Source organism: Ornithodoros turicata, chromosome 8, assembly GCF_037126465.1.
Source record: "Ornithodoros turicata isolate Travis chromosome 8, ASM3712646v1, whole genome shotgun sequence".
In the NCBI taxonomy this organism is placed as follows: domain Eukaryota; kingdom Metazoa; phylum Arthropoda; class Arachnida; order Ixodida; family Argasidae; genus Ornithodoros; species Ornithodoros turicata.
The window spans coordinates 31,857,143-31,875,605 of record NC_088208.1 but is presented as its reverse complement, the minus strand read 5'-3'; the positions used below and the strand labels follow the sequence as shown (position 1 = coordinate 31,875,605).

Sequence of the window (18,463 nt, the reverse complement as noted above, 5' to 3'; positions counted from 1 at the left end):
AATAAAATGACCCGCATCACGCACTAATTTGAACGTATCGCGTCCATGGAGTTGTGATTATTACTACTTACTTCATGATAGTGTCCTGTTCGCCATATATCGAAAAGAGTTTTGGTTTCGGAATCACGGCGACAGCATGTAGCGCCATTCCCGGTGCTGTGTTCGAAAAGTGGGCGTCGTGTGTTCGTTGAAAGGTTGAAAGGATGTGGCGTACTTCCTTTCACAGCAGTTTCACAGCCTGTCAGGTGTTTTCGACTAGCACGTTGTTGTGATTTTCTTTTCCAATAATGGATGACGTTGCCTATGTTATACAGCTCGCGCTAGACAGTGCGGTTTGAAGTGAACCGTCCGCGTTCTCTTGTATGCAGTAACTCATTCTGTTACATATAGCGATTCCAGTTTTCCTAACATGCTCTCCCTTGCTATAATTGTGGGAAACCTTGCCCTTATTTTTACGATAATAAACTTTGGAAGTGGAGTGTGAGTATGTGCATCTGTACCAAAACTCTTTACGAACTTCGTTGTTTAGTGCTGTCCAACAGCTGCGCAGCTGATATGCTTGCAAACATTGCGTTTTGAAAACATTTAACTTAGAAGTGATCCTCAGGGCAAAGGTATCGTGATTTGAGAAAGCAGTGTGGGTAACCAACTGCCTTCTGTTTTTGTCTTCAGACAAATATGCAGGAAGATTTATCTTCAAGGCACTACATCTGATGTATCACCACTACCATTTTTAACTGGAATACTGTGGTAAGCTTCTTTCTGAAATGAATACGTTGCTGCACAATTTCTGCACGTCACAAGTAGTTACACAAATAGACACGCACAAAGTACTTACAGCAAAGCACATTCTGAAACTGATTACACAAGCAGTTGTTAAGGCAAAACATGACAGAACGCAACATAGAACTAGCTGTTAGTAGGTATGGATCTAGGAAGGAGTTCGGATGTCCTGACACTATCCACACCTCAATTTGTGTCGTCTCATACTGCTTTAATTGACCCTAGGTAGTATATGTAGCGTGCTGTCCGAGGCTAGACCCCCCCGAACTTTATTGTGGACACATAGCAGGTGATTTAGTAACTGGTTAATAACCTAGCACAACCACTTCGCTGTCAAGTAATGAGACTGATGAGGAGCTAATATATAGCTAATAGCTATATAGGAGCTAATATAGTTATCTCCTGCTTTTAAAATGTGGGCGGCTTCGGCGACTTCCTGTATCGTCTGGTCTTTGTGCCAAAACAGGATTGCGACTTCTTCAGACAAGGGCTTGCAGCTGCAGTTTTTGCAGTGCGCGGGCAGGCGAGACAGGTTGTCCTTGCCCAGTGGCCTCTCCTGCTCCCGCTGTCACACGTTTACACACTGGCCCGTCCGATGTATGCACGATTGCATCTTGTTTTGATTCTATAGACAACCCACTCTGAGCACATAATATTTGTTTGCCAGAGACTGAAAACATGTTTTTATGTTAGACCATTTAAAATAAAATCTCAATCTCTAGATTGCTTCTAATAACGGATGCTTTCGGCATCCTTGTTTAGACTGGTGGTAGTTACATAGTTGCTTTCTTCATATTTTAGTACTTTCATCTGGCTGGAATACGGTGTATGGAAGCCTGACAACATTGTAGCCTTTGTCAATGTAGTGGGACTCCTGCTGCAAGTATCTTTCCTTGTCTGCTTCTACAAGTACACAAAGATTAAGGTACATAACATCTTGCAGGATGTGGAATGCTCTAGTGCATTAAGTATTTCATGATCAGACGGGAATGCTAACAGTTTTAATTCTCTCGAAAGCAATCGCTACACTTGAAGACAGCTATCCTATTGGCTGTGCTGATGCTGGTGCACTGCAACGTTACCTACTTTGTGGAGTCCAACGATGCGGCAGTCAGAATACTGGGCTTTATTGGAGCAGGAGCTTCTCTGACATTTTTTGCTTCCCCATTGGCTTCACTGGTGAGCGAAGTATTTTTTAGTTGTAAAAAAATTGCTTGGCATTCCTTTTTGCCATGGGATGCTTAACCTTCATGATAAACCTTCAACATACCTAAAAGCGCTTCTACAGAAAAGTAGACAGGACGAGAGCTCACGTTAGACAGCTGAAAAGTTGAATGAAAACAGGGTTGCGAGAATACAGGAAAGCAGGCAAACAGGTACAAAAAGAAGCGACCAGTTCAGAGTTATCAAACACCACATTTATCGAAAAACGTGAACTCCTTATCGTTAAGGCGAGCGAAGGTTGGCTTACGCACAATGGGCCCCGATTTCCTTATCTGGTAAGCTCCAATTAGCTCCCTTAGTTGTCTGGCTCGCTGAACACCCTTTAATCAACATTTACTACAATGGACAGCAAGGTGACCCGACGGCGTTCCGTTAAGGCTAGCCGCATGCTCCTTTAAGCGTAAGCCAAACTAACCCTCGCCTTACATGATAAGGATTTCACGTTTTTAGACAAATGTGGTGTTTGATAACTCTGAACCGGTCACTTCTTTTTGTACCGGTTTACCTACTTTCCGGTATTCTTGCAACCCTGTTTTCATTAAACTGTTCATTTACCAGTGAGCGCTCGTCCTGCCCACTTCTCTGTCCTTGTCTTTCAGCGCTTTTAAGTATGTTGAACGTTTACCAACTTGCCCAATTTACAACTGCATTACAGCTGTTTGAACCCGTATGTGCATATGCTTACATTGTTTCCAGGCTCATGTTGTAAAAACAAAAAGTGTGGAAAGCCTTCCATTTCCACTCATTCTGTCATCCTTCATTGTGTCGACGTTGTGGTCACTCTATGGAATCCTGTGTGACGATCCGTTCATTTATGTGAGTAGTAAGAGCATGGTAACCTGTGCTTTCTGCTTTTCCCATTAACACTACCAATGGTGCAAAGTTCAGGAAACTTTTTCTTCGTGACTTCTGACATAAAATAACAAACAAAGAAAAAAGAAGAGAAATGGAATAGAAAATAAATAAAAAGAAAAAGAATAAACTGTTTCGCCGTCAGGTAGAATTGCCATGAAGTGGCAAGCCTCAGTATCCTTGCAAGAGCCACACTCTTTGCTTGTGATGTCATTCCACTGCTGAGATTACAGTACCTCATTAATAATGAGTAGAGCCTGAAGATTTCAGGAACTATTTTCCTCTAAATTCGGAGGGTAAAAATCGGGGTAAATAAACATGTATACTCAAAATTTATGAGCATTCGGGTGACAAAAAACTTCCAGTATGCTAGACTCGGGGAGAAATCGGGCTCAGTTAGTCAAACTAACTGTACCGGTTCGGTACAGTGATGCAACTGCATTTGCTGCCAAACAAGTTAATGTGCATTCCTACAGACAAATTCAAAATTCTGTGGCACCGTCTTGTAAATTCCGCGATTTTCCGCGGCAAGCAGTCGACAGCTGCTTGAAACAGGAAACACTTTATTTCTTGGATAATGTGGGAACAAAAAAATATTTTATGAAATTACAGATTCAAAGCACTGCATTGTGGCTCAGCATTACGTACACAATATCTTGTGTTCTCCCCTGGCAAAGAATGCAGTCTGTCACCTGCAATCATTTTATACCTGCTGAAAGATCTTTCAGCATCTACAGAGGTGATAGGAACTTTATAGGAAGATTATAAAGGAGCCTACAATACAGAGGAAGTTACATCTTTAGGACGTCCTTTTTGGTTTCTGGGCTGTAGGCATTATTTAAGTGTCTTAACTTTTTGAAGGACCTCCCAGACATCAAATCAAAATCCCCCTCTGCCACCGCTAAAGTGCATACGGGTGGGACGCCGCCCGTTCCTATGACGAAGTCTGCGCAATAAGCTTGGGATAACATTATCTTAAGCTAAACTACAATCTGTCTGTGTTGGTCCTGCAGCATGGGCAATTTCGTAAAGCAGGCTTCACCTCATGCAGGGAAGCGTCAGGTGAAGCCCACTTTCGGGAGGTGTCGTTCATATGCGGCGAATAGCGGACATTCAGAAATCCGAATATTCGGTATTCGATTTACGAATGGAATACTTCGAGTGATTGATATTTGATTCGAATTCGAGAACTCGAATATCCGCACACTCCTAAAAATAAGGGATTCCGTGAAATTCCTTGCCAAACGAAGGATACCCCACGAATTCCGAATTTCGCGCAATCGCGGAAAAACCCGTGGCCATAACCATGCTATAATCACCCCATGCAATGCTCTTGAAACTATAGAACTGCGTTGCAATAAGCAGTTAATAAGTTGTATTATTGCATGACATCTTTTATTACCAGTAAAATAGTTGCACGGTGGTTCATGCCATGTCACACCCCATTGTCCCGTTAATACGGAGAAAAATATCTTATCGAATTTCCAGTCGCCCAACACCGTAGCCAGTATTATCACGGTATGCCAATTGGGCCTGTTCCTCATCTACCCATCAAAGGCAGTACGGAGCTGTTTGGCAGAGGAACCCCTTCTTCATGCATAAGGTAACGAGCAGTAGAGCTATGCTGGCAGTCTCTTATACAACCTTTTTTATTCCCTTTATTTACAGCGTGCAAAGGATGCGTGTTGACTGTACAGCCGTGTTATGAACAAAGGTTTACACCACAACGGAGTGCAATAAAAAGGAAAGATGTTGATACCCAATGCACAGTCAGCTCCCATGATACTACTACCACCTCTTGTACAGCGCAAATATATTAAGCTAGTCATTCCAAAACACGATGTTACCAACGTTTGTCTTTACGAAAGCTGTGCTGCTTTCTCGGAACTCCTTTCCTCGGCGGAGTCGGTGGAACTGCATCGAGCAGTTCTTCGTCGCTCTCCATGAAGTCGTCTTCCAAGACAAAATCGTCCTGGGCCTTGGTCATCTTTGCTCTGTCTGGATTAGTAATTACTACATTTAAAATATGTAAAAAAATATGTATCTAACCACCTATAATTAGGGCCTGACTTTTTAGGGTTAAACCCGTATCTGCCCGATATTTACCCCCCGAACGAAATCTGTAAAATTCGGGTTTAACCCGAATCTACCCGAAAACATCCGGGTCGCGTGGCACACTCGTAAGCGTGCATTAAAATAAAGTTTGATAACATTGCTAAACATTAGTTCCATGATAAGACAAATTTGTATTAAACAAAAAAAAATCACCCGAATACACCCGAATTTCTGACGACAGAATATGCCGTAACGGGATTTAACCCGAATACACCCGAATTTTCAAATGAAAAATATCACCCGATATTTACCCCCCGAATTTGGCCAAAAATAAAACCCGAAAAAGTCAGGCCCTACCTATAATTAGAGCCTCAAGTTTTCGGGAAATATCTTTTTCTAAATTCGGAGGGTAAAAATCGGGTAAATAAACGTGTGCTCTCTAAAGTCATGCAAATTCGGGCGGAAAACTTCCAGTATGGGAGAAATCGGACTCAGTTACTCAAACTGTACTGGTTTGGTACAGACTGTGACGTAACTGCATTTGCTGCCAAACAAGCTAAGTGTGCTTTCCTGTGGACTTCTAAGTGAGGGCAACTTGCCGGGTAAATATCAGGTTTCACCCTAAAGAGGCAACCTTCAATTCGGGGTGCAAATTCGGGGAAGAATCGGGTTAAACCCTAAAACTTCTGGCTATACCTATAATGCATGGCTTTCACCTAAAAAATGAGAATTTCTCTCTTAAGCATCCCTATGTTAATTCATTGTTTTCGAGCCAGTTTTTTTCTTTCTTTCTCGTATCAGACGTAACGCAAAAACGTGAGTAAAACAAAGTCCTCTGCACGTGGCTACTTACCACCCAAAGATTTTTCGCCCTTCTCGTGGTTGGCCTGCAAAAGTAGTCACGTCAGCAGTGATTGGGACATATAAGTATTCTCAAGCGTTGGCTTACTTACCCTCTTCTGATTCCCACTGTCACCGGGAACGTCTGTAACTTCATCTATTGAGCAACATACATGGTTATTAATACCATAACTCAAAGCCAAGTAGTACCTGCAGAATAATGTAATATTACCAGTGTCCATTGCAGCCTGTTTGAGTTCATTCTCCAACATCAGCATTTGCTTCTTCATTTCTTCAATGTCCTGTTCAAGTAACTTCTCCTTCTGAAAATTTGCAAAGGCTCACACTTTATCAGCATCAACGCATCACTTACATCAGCGATATTACAGTGTAAACCCTTTATAGTGCCTAGTGAGCGCAAGAAAGTTGCAAAAGCCTCCATTCAGAGTGTCATACATCTAAACTACACATTTCAGAAGGAACATACTTTGTTGTGCATTTCTGGCATCATTTCCAAGTGTAGTGCATGCAAAAATGGGCACTTTTATTTTTTTTTGCATCACACATAGAGAAGTGTTCATTTGTCATGGTGACCAGGATGACTGCGGCACTTGCTTTAGTTGAAGGCTTGCGGAACGGCAATGCAAACTCACGTGACTAAGTGCCAAAGGCAACTGCAAGAAGCAACTGTATCGCCTTTGAAAGACAAGTTTTGCTACGTTATGTCTAGTTCCTGAAGGCTTCTATAACAACATAAGATTCAATAGAACTGTCTATATAAAACGTGTCTAACTATAAAAAACAAATAAAATATACAGTGGAATATTTGACAGCTATGTGGGACATCAGCACATCGGGTTTTCTACTGCACGGATAACAGAACCTGAAGCAACGGGGATCTTCTAGTGAGCATAAAAGCTGTTTTTCAACTGTTCTCTTACCAATGTCCTGTCTTCTAAGCAAGAAATACTGCTGCACGTAGTAAGTGGATGGCTCTCGAATTCACCAGCAAAACCTGGAGATGATAAGTACGATATTTAAGAAAGCAAAAAGAACAAAGAACAGGGCACTATATGTCTACTTAATTATGCGGCAGAGGGCAAAGCTTGAAACACTACTTGATTGTTCTGTAAGCTGGCACATTTTTTTTCCATAATGGAGTGGTGAAACCCATCCAAATTTGCTGGTGAATGAAAGCTCAGTATTACAGTACATGCCGCTCACTACCGAAAGACCTGGTAGTCACCAAGTTCACCTCAGATGATACTGCCACCTGCCCTTCAGTCCATGAGTATTCACTCTTGCCAGCTTGCAGTAAAATGATGAAACATGGTCATAAAGACTAAACTTATACTTCATGAACACGTAGACTTGTATAGTTTAGTTCAAGAGTATGGCACTTTGTGCTGTGTGGCACCCATGATGCCTGGTACTTTGAGATTTTGATGTACTTTGCTCATCACTGCAAGCACATTATGGCGTTTAACTAAGTGATGGTTAACGAACTAAGTTGCTATGTGTGGTATGACAAGCAAAAGTGAGCTAACTTGGGGTTTAACAGTGCATGGGCTACTATGGCCATACGCTACAACAATTTGTCTCCATACATGGAGCAGGGAAAAAAGATTGGGGAAACCACATGACACGGTTTATTTCCAGCTCTCCCTTACTGGGGGAGCTGCTACCCCCTTACTTGGGAGAGGGACCAATGAGGTCACTCCTCAGACAACAGGAGAGAGGGAAACTGTGGAGCTGTGTAGACAGCTGACCTACTTGAATGTCATATTGCACTTACCAAATTCGCGTTGTAGCCAAAGTAACTCATGCACCATTAAACCTCAACTTAACAAATATCTCTTTGTTGCACCACACATGAGAACCCCGGCATTTTTATTAGGAGCAAATTTAGCATGTTTTCAAAAACAGTATCACCTTCTGCCACAGAGCTCTCAGCCCTCAGAGGTTGACTTTTTCTGCTTCCTCTCCTGGTTCTCATCCCTTGAAGGAAATATCATTCCACATGCAGTATATCCAGACACTAAGACAAATTGCAAACTTACCTGTTGACCTTGTTGGCTCAGGCAGGCAGGTGGAAGACAACGAACCTCGTCTGCTAGGTTTCGGAGAAGGCTCCAGACGACTATATGACTTGCGCGAGGTATTCTTCTTCATCCATGTATCTTGGCTTGTGCTGTTCTTCAGCGGAGCAACAGCATTCCTAGCAAAGCTCATGGCAGCTTCGTCGGGGGGGCTGTCCTCATCGTGAAGCAAGGCACACTGAAGAAGTTCATTAGCTTCACTCTCTGTGATTGGATCCATTGACAGAGAAGAATTTGATTCGCTGTCTGTGATTTCGACGATAGCTCTCTTCGATTTCTTGTCTCCTGCTGAACTCTGGATTTTGCTCGCTGCCGGTTCTTCTTGTTCCAAACTATCGTTCCTCGATACGTCCAGTGTTGCTCGCTTCTGTTTGTTAGCCTCGCCGTCATTTTCCTGTTGATTTACGTCGAAAAGCGACCTCGTCAGTTGTGTTCTTGTCTTTGATACTGTAATAGGAGGGCTCCAGTCGGGGGAACTATCGCCAGAACTTTGTCCCGTGTCACTGATGCGTTTCTCTGGTGTTCTTTCCACAACAGGTAAGGCAGCTGCTGGCAGTGTGGGTACTCTAGGACTTGCACCCCTGCTGCTTGATAAAGAAATATTTTTGTTTACGGGTTCCTCACGAACTGGAGTACAGGGACTATTTTCTTCATTCTCAGTTTCACCCTGCAAGACTTGGTAGCCCCCCGAAGTCTTCAAAGTGTCACAAGGGCTACAAAGAGGTTCAGCACTCTTAAATGGCAACTGTGTAGCACTGCAAGCACCCATGGTGACCTCCTTGCCATCGCTCTCCTCGTTGATGTAGTTGCAGACGTCAGGGAGGTCACTCGCTGCCGAGACATCACAGGGATTTAAATCTTCTTCTCTGTTCTCTTGAAGAGACTGGCTGGGGACACGTTCTCGACTACTGTTGATTACGTTCAACAGATCGCTGCTCATGTGTGTGTCAGCACCTTTCTCTTTGCACTTGTCATTATCATCAATCTCAACACCACCTCGTATAGACGTAGTACTTGCTTGGCATGACGAGTGTTCCTGTGTTTCTTCAACCACAGGTGTAAGGTGGGCTGAAAGATCCTTTCTGCCGACATCTCTTACGGCGTCAGCTTGGTCTTGTGTAGCTTTGCACAGAATCTCGGATTCTAAGATATGAACATCTGATTCGGTCTCTATGAATGCCCTAGAATCCCTGTGAGACACAGTGCCTTCATGCGCTCCTGTTGCTTCAGGTCGTAGTTCGATCTTATCTGGTACCTCTCCTGGATTCCTTTCTTCACCGATACCACTTGTGGGAATGCCCGAACTCTTCGGTAGGGTCATAGCCATGCTACAGTCTGTACTCTCCTGCGGAATGCTTCTACTGTCGCGCATATCTGGTGAAATATGCTCATCACATCTGCTGGCCATGCTGTGTGCCGTTTGCTTTGCTAAATGTACCTCAGAAGCACTACCTTGCGTTTCCAAGCCTCCATGCTGCGTATTTATCCTCACATCCCATTCTTCAGTTTGTGTAACTGCTTCTTTGCAAATAATGACTCTTGTTCCGGGTCTTTCAGTACACATTCCTTTGTCCACCAATAACGGTTTCTGTGGCACATGCGTTGAGGAGACAGTAACCTCCCCGTCAGCAAATGTAACTACAAGCGTAACGTTGCAGTTTGGACAGCATGAAGTAGAACGAGTCAGCATCTGACTCATCGAAGTGCTTTGATCTGCCCTCTCCACAACACCAGTGGTGGTACTCTCAGGTGTTTTTGTAGTGGAGACATAGTCTTTACGGGCACCACCAACCGGCATATCTTTATCGCTTCCACCACTACATTTGCTATGATGTACGTCTGTAGCTACTACATTACTTGTAGCAGCATGCTGCTTCATAGCACGTTTATAATGTACATTGATCGATTGCTCTGCAGACTCTTGATAGTCGTCACAAATATCATTCATGAGCTCCAGCGTGTTTACGGCAGTTGCTGCAAGAGGCTGCATGTCCTCTGTCTCTGCGTTGATGTCAAACGTTTTACGAGATGGCTTTTTGAATACACTCGTCATATCGCTTATACACGGAGCTGGTGTTTCCCCCAACACCACAACTTCCGAGTCTTCCCCATCTGCTCTCGCAACATTATCCCGATTAACATGAATGTCGGAATCCTTGCACTGCTGATCAAGGTGTCGGTCCACAGGTTGTGGTAAAGGCAAGTCCCCTTGTAACTGTTCATCTTCATCGAGGACTACTTGTATTGTATGTACTGGATCTACATCATGCAATGCTTCTTCTTGGCTTGAGCTGTCAACAGTTGCAGTTTCAGGTATAGGATTAGCACCTTTCCTCATACTTGTGACAGTTTCTGACAGTTTCCCTGGAGAATTCTCATTGATTATGGTTTGGGCCTCTGTGTTAGTACCTGTGTGAGGCCTACGTCTTGGTGAAATGATAAACTGAGAGAGCGTGTTCTGAGTTGGCTTTGCCCTGAGATTCGAGACATCCTTCAGGGCCACACCACCGTCTCTTTCCGACAACCCTCGCTGCTTCCTCGGCGGTGTCTTCGAAATACTGAGTTCGAAGCCCTCGGCTTCGGTAATCTTGTTTCGAAGCATTTCAGCCTCTCTTTCTGCCTTCTTCTTCTTTTCCTCCGAGACACTTCCCAGCTTCTTCGTTCTCCGTAACGATAGGATGCTCCGTTTCTTTTTTATGCGACGACTACATTCGTTCGTTTCTTCCGTAGGCTCTACAGTAAAAGCGGGAGTAACAAAAAGTTCCACTTCTAGCTCACTCGGGTCAGCCACGACTCTCTTGCGCGTCGCATTTTCTGGTCCGCCCTTCAGAAATTCAAGTTCAGCTTCTTCGATTATCTTCGAGGTACAACCCAATTTGTTGCTGCGTAGGCTGGCTTTTGAGGCAGACGACTTCTTCGCGCCCTTTCCTCTGCGACATCTTCGCCCTTTACTCTGCAGCGCCTTTTGGCTCGGAATAAACTTGTAAGGGTCGCTATCCGAGACGTCCAAGAATTTCTTCCTTCCTCCAGGGCTTCCACGTTTCGCCAGAGGCTTCACACTGAAGAACTTGCTTCGACGTTTGTTATTGACCGGGCTGTTATGTTCCGTCGCGTCCATGTGTGCCGTAACTTCGGTTGGAGATTTGGATGCATTGTCTTCATGGTCGAGTAGCCAGGTGGATACCTTCTCGGAAGTAGAAACAACGTGAGTAGGTGTGGCAATGCCTCGCCGAGAGTAATCCTTCTTTTCGTTCGCTGCTGACGGTGCAAAAGGAATCGGATCTTCGCAACACTCCTTCTCAGGGGTCGCTTCTACGACGTCCTTCACGCTATTTCCTTGACGCACCATGAGGTGGTTTGTTGAACACGACGACACAGTGTTGGTGCACGAGACGACGTCGCAAAGCTCAACATCCTCTTCAGCGTGCTCACAATGCTCAGCAACCTGGTGAGACGGCTTAGGCATGCTGCAGTCTGACACTTCGTCGTCGCATTCGTTTCTCGCAGCAGACGACGCAGGCTGTGATGGGTTAGCAGGGACTTCCGGCTGGTTCGGTGTGTTGACTCCCGTTGAACGATCACATCTGGGGACAAAGTAAGGCCATCTGGTGAGAGACCTTTAAAACGTGAGGGCCAAGGGACAACTGAGTTATTTGCAGATACAAACACTTACTGCTTGTCCTGCATCACTCTCTTTTGTTTCGATGGTTTGGCAGTGCTCCCATTGCCTATATATGACGAGTAACAGGGCAGGCATCAATAACTTTATGTTAGGTCAGTTTAAAAACTTGCACAGCAACAAAAATGTATGTCAACGCCAAGGAGCAGGATGAAATACAATTTGCTTACTACTGACAGACGCAGCTCTCCTCTTTCTCTTGGGTGCTTCCTACGTATACACGAGATGGAATCACACTGAAATTTGCTCTTATCCGCAACACAAAGAAAGCTTCATCATATAATCGATGCAGCAATTAATTATGCTACTTTAGACGAGGACCTCCACCCACCTGAGTGTGACGCAGGGGTTTAAAAAAAGCAGCCGCATGCAAGGAAGATAAAACATCCCAAAGCTGAGCACAATGTTACACTGTACTAGCAAACTTATGCATTTCCGTATGAATGGCCCACTTGCTTGTGTGGCAGCAGTGAGGATAAGCACGAAATATGTCACGTTAAAAGATGCCAAACCGGTATTTCCTGCCTTTGTTTTACTTTTGATATAGTGGTGGTTATTAACATGTGCTCAAGGATGACTCTTATCATACAAAGCCCATTTTGGCGATTTCCTTCCTTAAAGCTGTAAAAAAATTGATTCCAACTCATCCATGTAGGTAAAAACCAATATTAAGTAAGCACAGAAAACAATTAAGTAGGTGAGAGAAATGGAAAAAGTAGAAAATCGATGTAGCTACTCACATTTCTTGTGACACTCCTGCCCATGGGTTGGTTTCTAGTTGTTTTCAATGGGGAAGGGTGTAGCATGTTGAAGATCTCGAGGCTGTGGCCTTCTGGTGAGCGTATCGATGTCCTTGGACCCCTTGGTGGTGTGACTGTAAAACAGAAAATAAAGTAGCAGCGGAACAGCAGGAAGTCGCACGCAATTCGAAAGTGAATTCTAATAAATAGACATTTGAATGAAAGGAATTCATGCGAATTATGCATAGTGTTAGGCACGAAAACAAGGCAAGACAAGCAGGCGTTTGCTAGATGTGGTTTATGATCGTGAACAGTACGTTCAGGAAAAATCACTGTATGAAGGAGATTGAATATGCGAGCTGTAAAAATGATGACAATTTTCCTTCACATCTTTCCGTACACTAAATCGAAAAGGTTGAACTGTGCAATGCACTGAATGGCACACAGGGAAATGCCAAATCCTGGTTGTTTACTTCAGAAGATGTGTAAAGGGCCAATGTATTAGCAAGCATGCGACGGAACTACTTAGTGGGGCCGCTTGTTAATGACAGATCATATTTTGCCATTGCTTTGATGGCACAATATATCGTGCTCAGCAAATTGAATTCCATATATGAGGTAAGAGAGTAAAGATAAAGACACGAATTGAAAAGCAGCTGCATAGATTGGGCTCACCATCAAGTCCTGTGTCTTCTCTGATTGCGTCAGAGAGCTTTCTAACTTTCTGAACAATTTCAGCAATATTTTCACTTTTGTTGAGGCTTCTGCAATACAGATATCAGGCATAGCACTTAGTGAATTTTCAAGAGACAGGATATCACAAAACATCATGCTGTATAAAATAAAGCATAAACTATGTAAAAAGTACGTGCCTATACTTGTTCAGAATATATTTCACATACTTACCGCTTTGTCACAATAGCGTTGCATAATGGACAAGGAATCTTGTACTTCCCAACGAGGGCTTTCTCAATGCATAACCTGTGTAGATTTAAGATGTCAGGGCGATACAGAGGTTCGCATATAAGTCCGCTGCACATACCGACAGAAGCGATGGTGACATTTTGTAGCGAGGGGATCGTCAAGGATGTCCAAACTAAACAGGCACCAGGAGAAAGATAGGATGAACGTATAACAGAAGCGAAGAAAAGCAGTGACACAAAATACTAATTGGTAACGATTGCAAAGGCGAGCCGACTTTACACACAGACAAGAGCAGAAAACGAAATGGGGAACTAACCAAATTGGACATTCTAATGTCTTCACTAACAGCACAGCAACATTCCTAATTTCCTCTTTCCTGTGTGGATGCATGGTCTCCTTGGTCTCCTACGCAGCAAAACGTTGTAATGTTGAGTACACAGAAAAGCAGAAAATCCAGCGAACCTGTAACGAAATGTTATGTATTGACGGGACCCTGCTGTCGAGGCACAATTTCCATCAATTGTTCTGTTGTTCAGTTATTTACCTGTAGCAGTGACTGGTGAACCGAATGAAAAGTTAGCAAGCGGTAGGGAAAGGTTATTGACAAACGGGTGACAGTCTGCTACTGAACGCAGAGCTGCGCAACATACGCTAACGTCGTATTTCCCATAACATTGAACCGGGGCACTGCACTAGACACCCTTCTGTTAAGACGAACACGTATCGTTTGCAACCTGCGGCGACAAAAGACTGGAGAATCTTTAAACAATACCTCTACTCTGAATCCCAAAGCGGTCACATTCCCGCCATTCAAGCTTCTGTTAAATAGATGGCTTGTTTCGGCAAACTTACGGCCAAGGAGTGATCCACGAAGCCAGCCAAAGCCAAGGCTACGGATACGCTCGCACATTGTTGCCAGATCATAACACGTATTTTCGCGACTTTTGGAGCACATTAAATTTTCTGTCAATTTTTTTTTTTTTCTGGTACCACCAAACGCATGGAGGTCGCTCAGGTAATGATAAACACACGTTTGAGGCGAATGCAAGGTTGTGGAAGCCATGAAAACTGAGGATTTGTTAGAAAACAGGCTAATCTCCACTCAGACTGCCAAGGCAAACATCCGAAGACCACTTCTATGCCGAAGTAGTAGTAGCCTTGTCCTCTCCCTTTCGCGACATGGTAGGCTGTGTTCAAGGAACAAGACTCTGGGACGCAGAAAGATGAAAAAAGGGAAATATCAGGGAGGGAAGGATGAAGAGAGAAGTATAGAGGGAAATTAGAGACCGAAGACCGAACCTGACACTAGGCGGAAGGGTAGACAATCCAGCGAGCCTGTACAGACTGTTCTTCTTCTGGGCCCACAAGAGTAACAGTCTCTGTTCGAAATATAGGCGGCCCTCGTCCTGAGGCACTCCCTGAGAAAAATATTTCGGGAGGGGTTCTACGGGAACTATACATGGAGGAGAAGGATTTCACCCTTGCTTCCCTCTCCCAAATGTATTATCAAAGATACGGTTTCGGTGGAGGTTTAAACCCCCTCAAACCCTCCCTTTGGCTACCGCTGCTCCCTGAACACGACCAGTCCTTGCCGCATTGGCACCAGTCCCTTGAGTTTACCCCTGGCTATCCTTAGACACTCAAGACTATTCACTGTTGTCCGCATCCACTTACATATTTGCATCCGTGGCGTTCCAATCATAACGATGAGCCCACCCCCACCAAAAAAGAAAAAGAAAGTAAGAAAATGTCCCTCAGCCTTGGAGGATCTGTTTGGCAGCGTGTCCGCCTGCCGATCCTAGGGTTGCGGGTCCGAACCTGTCTTAGGACGCCATCGGCCTGGTATCTTTTTCGTATAACGCTCATATCGCTGTGACATATTAATTAATTAACACAGCCTCTTTGTTAATAAACTTACTTTGAAAGAGATGCGCAGCGTGGGTAGTGGGTACACGGTAGCTGTTCAGGTTGGATTGGATTGAATTGGATGCTTAATGGCTCAAGAACAACGCAGGTCATAGGGTCATACTGCGCCTGCGCCAAGACAATGATAAAATATGTAGCTGGTGATTTTCCTTGCTTTTTGTAACGTGAATTCAGTGTTCAGGATATTACGTATGCACAAGAGAAAGCAGAGCACATAAGCATGAGCAGAGCGTATACAGAGAAAGCAGAGCAACATTTGAGCTATGCCCAATCAGCCACGGCAAAATATGTATTTCTTTTTCCCTCGGTGAGGCAGGACTTCATGGCAACCCCAAGTGAGAGAGTTTCTAATAATCCGCCTCTGTCTTAAAAAGGCTTCGGGGATGCCCATAGACGAGGGGAATCACTCTGCACACTACCCTGTGGGATTGCAGGATGAGCTCACGGCGAGGGTATCGCCGACAGTCCAAGCACTGGCGGAATCCGGGGAGGATTCTGGGGGTTCAAACCCCCTCAAATGGTACCTTTGGTAGTGAACGTGTGAGAGGGAAATGAGGTGAATCCTCCTCTCCCACGTAAAGTGCCCACAGAACCCAATGGAGCTCCGGCTTAGAGCCTTTTGAGCCTTTGGCCCGTTGAGCTTCGGCTTTGTTTTTCCTCTATAGCGTACTCACTGGCCTTACACCGATGCCTTCTTTCGGGCTTAGTTTAGCTCTCACCTTGACGGAACGATGGCTTAGTGGTTAGTGGCTACGATGATAGCATTCCATGTTGAGACTGGGAGGTGATCCCGGTTCGAATCCGGCGCCGGTTGTGCTATCTGGGTAAGGTTTCCCTGTGGGTACAGTTGTGCCCACAATTGTGCCTGTGAAGCCTGTCCAGGACGCATGATCCTCCCCGAGCAACATGTCACCACTGCCGGCAGGCAGACAGCCCACCGCCAAAACCACCACCACCACCACCCTGACGGGAAGAATGCCTTCTCCATTTTCTCCAGCATTAGAGGAACCACGTCATCAAGTTGAATATTCCGACGGCTTTCTCGGACTATGAATAATGTTCGGATGATCTCTGATGTATTGGCATCAGAGTGGAAGCACAGCGTGCTGTGGGTACATCCTTCTTCGTTTGCGACACCACTCTGTAGCAGTGGCATTTTTGACTCCACGGTTATAATCCAGTGCAATATTGTCAAGATGCCGAAGACGCGATCGATTACGACAAATTTATTGTGCAGCAGTCGTTGACCCAAAGAGTGGTGGTGGGGCTAATGAAAGAGCTCGTCGTTGTTGGCCTCACAGAGGTGGGCAACGTCACGACTAATGCTCTGTGGGAATGTGCGCCCTGGGCCGGCTTCTAAGGTAACTGTGCTGACATATGTCTGAAAGCGTCTGAGGAAAACCCAGGAAAGACCACAGACAGCACAGCCAGCACCGGGATCCGAACCCGAGTACCTCCCAGTTCCGACGTGACATATGGCCAGCATAAAGAGACAACTGCCAGCGCACTGAGCCAACGGCCGCCAATCACGACGTGCGTTCAATGAACGTAGCTATATATATGGAGAGGAGCCGCCATTAGCCGCATGGGAAGCCACTAGTAGCCAGAGCAAGCCTTATGTTTGAAATCATCTACTCCTTTTCGCTATAGTCATTTCAACCATGGAACAATAGTCATGAAAGAACACTGATCCGGCAGGTGCTTCATTTTGTAGTCTGTTATAAAATTGTAATTTAGGACCATCAAACGTAGTTCTCTCCATAGCAATGGCTGTCGTGCGACGCATCGGACGTGACAGAAGCATTAGCGGACAGTGATTCGCTAAAAATGAGCATATTCACGATCATGCATGTACTTGCGAAAGTTTCAGTCCAGAAAATTGGACAAGGCCTTCCCCTCCAAGGTGCGAGTGCTTTTGCCTGAGAGCCGTCAGACATCACGCCGCACACGGTACGTGATTACGAGCATATACAACAACAATAATTGTGAGCATATTGTGATGTAATTCTTGTGGCAAAACCATTTCTAAGTCATACCTGGTAATGATCAATGGGGCAACAACATTTGTTGTTGTTGATGATGAATTGTTTACGTCGATGTGTAATGGCGGCCATGTCAAGCCGTCACAACTAAAGAAGAGGGAAACGCCTGTTCCCTTTTTCGTGACACGTGGGCTTGAAGAGCGCATTAGCAGATGTGTTTGTTCTAGACTGCGTTGCAGGAACACAACCTAGCTGACTTTAGTCGCTTGAGATGGTCTTCGCTGCCCTGCTGCTTACATTGTTCCTCCCATCTTGACTAAGACCGTCCTTTTCGCAAATTATTACACTGAACTCGACGGGAACCTGTTTCTACCAGTCATCCTCGACAGAGGAACTCCAGGTGAACAGCATTCAACTGGTGAACCCGTGCAGCAGGAGGAGGACTCAGTTACCTGCCTAGTTTGACAAAGGGGCACGACCACCGAGTAAAAAGAGAAACACACACACACATAAAGATGGGGCTGATGCCGGCCAGCAGGCTGGGCGCTGCCCCAGTGCCAATTGTAGGTAATGAGAGATGATGATGGAGATGAGGATTGCGGTAATTAAAGCAGGGTGGAGAGGTCTGTTGATGACAGGAAATCCCAAAGGTGACGGAGACCTTGGTGCATATGAACGGTGTTGGTGGTGGTGGTGAAAGGGCGCACCGTTGTCGGCCTCACAGAGGTGGTCAACGTCACGACTGACGCCCTGGGGGAATGTGCGTCCTGGGCCGACTTCTAAGGGAACTGTGCCGACATACGTCTGAAAGCGTCTGAGGAAAAGCCAGGAAAAACCCCAGACAGCACAGCCGGCAACGGGATTCGAACCCGGGTACTGAGCCACGGTACTGGACCATGGGCCCAGCACCTTGCCTATGGTGAAAAGGCGGTGATCGATTGCATGCAGTCCGTGCTGCAAGATCCCCAGGGCAGTCCATAAGCTGGTGGTGCGGGTCAGCGCGCACATTGCATGATGCACAAAGGTCCGATGGCGCACGGCCAAGACGCTGCCTCATAACAGGTGTAAATGCGACATTCAACCGCATGCGGTGAAGATGAGATGCATAGTGTCGCGGAAGGCGATGAGGAAGCGACAGTGAGAGAGACGGATCCACTGCGTGGAGCAGAGAATAGGATCTCATGTCGTGCAGCCACTGTGATCTTGACTTGTCTGCACGGACGAGGGCCTGACGGTCACCTTTGGGCAAGATGATAGAGTGTGCTGAAAGTGTTGGCTGCTGCCGTGGGTAAATGTAGAGGACGTAACTTGTACGGACCGGAGTGTTCCCTCCTTTTTCAAGATAACAGAAAGTGAAGA

The 18,463-nt window shown here is 45.3% G+C and overlaps 2 protein-coding genes across 5 annotated transcripts; one reads left to right on the top strand and one right to left on the bottom strand.

Annotated features, from left to right (window-relative positions):
• Positions 1 to 173: 173 nt before the first annotated feature.
• On the top strand, positions 174 to 4,622 carry LOC135367012 (sugar transporter SWEET1-like). The gene is made up of 7 exons (XM_064600059.1): positions 174 to 480; positions 673 to 750; positions 1,585 to 1,708; positions 1,801 to 1,962; positions 2,704 to 2,823; positions 4,348 to 4,462; positions 4,528 to 4,622. Exons 1-6 carry the CDS (start codon positions 410 to 412, stop codon positions 4,459 to 4,461), a joined length of 669 nt encoding a protein of 222 aa, XP_064456129.1. The 5' UTR covers positions 174 to 409; the 3' UTR covers position 4,462; positions 4,528 to 4,622.
• LOC135367011 (uncharacterized) lies at positions 4,490 to 15,175 on the bottom strand. 4 transcript variants are annotated; one of them, XM_064600058.1, is made up of 15 exons: positions 15,115 to 15,175; positions 13,513 to 13,601; positions 13,315 to 13,368; positions 13,179 to 13,253; positions 12,948 to 13,036; positions 12,273 to 12,406; positions 11,703 to 11,742; positions 11,527 to 11,581; positions 7,815 to 11,437; positions 7,687 to 7,752; positions 6,696 to 6,769; positions 5,987 to 6,077; positions 5,868 to 5,911; positions 5,768 to 5,801; positions 4,490 to 4,857 (listed from the first exon to the last, which is right to left on the bottom strand). In XM_064600058.1, the coding sequence occupies exons 2-15, from the start codon at positions 13,584 to 13,586 to the stop codon at positions 4,703 to 4,705; spliced, it is 4,608 nt and encodes a 1,535-aa protein (XP_064456128.1). In that variant the 5' UTR covers positions 13,587 to 13,601; positions 15,115 to 15,175; the 3' UTR covers positions 4,490 to 4,702. The 4 variants fall into 4 exon arrangements, with proteins under 4 accessions (XP_064456128.1, XP_064456127.1, XP_064456125.1 ...); XM_064600057.1 differs by lacking the exon at positions 15,115 to 15,175 and adding an exon at positions 13,969 to 14,038; XM_064600055.1 differs by lacking the exon at positions 15,115 to 15,175 and adding an exon at positions 13,741 to 14,025 and having other exon boundaries at positions 13,513 to 13,658.
• Positions 15,176 to 18,463: the final 3,288 nt, after the last annotated feature.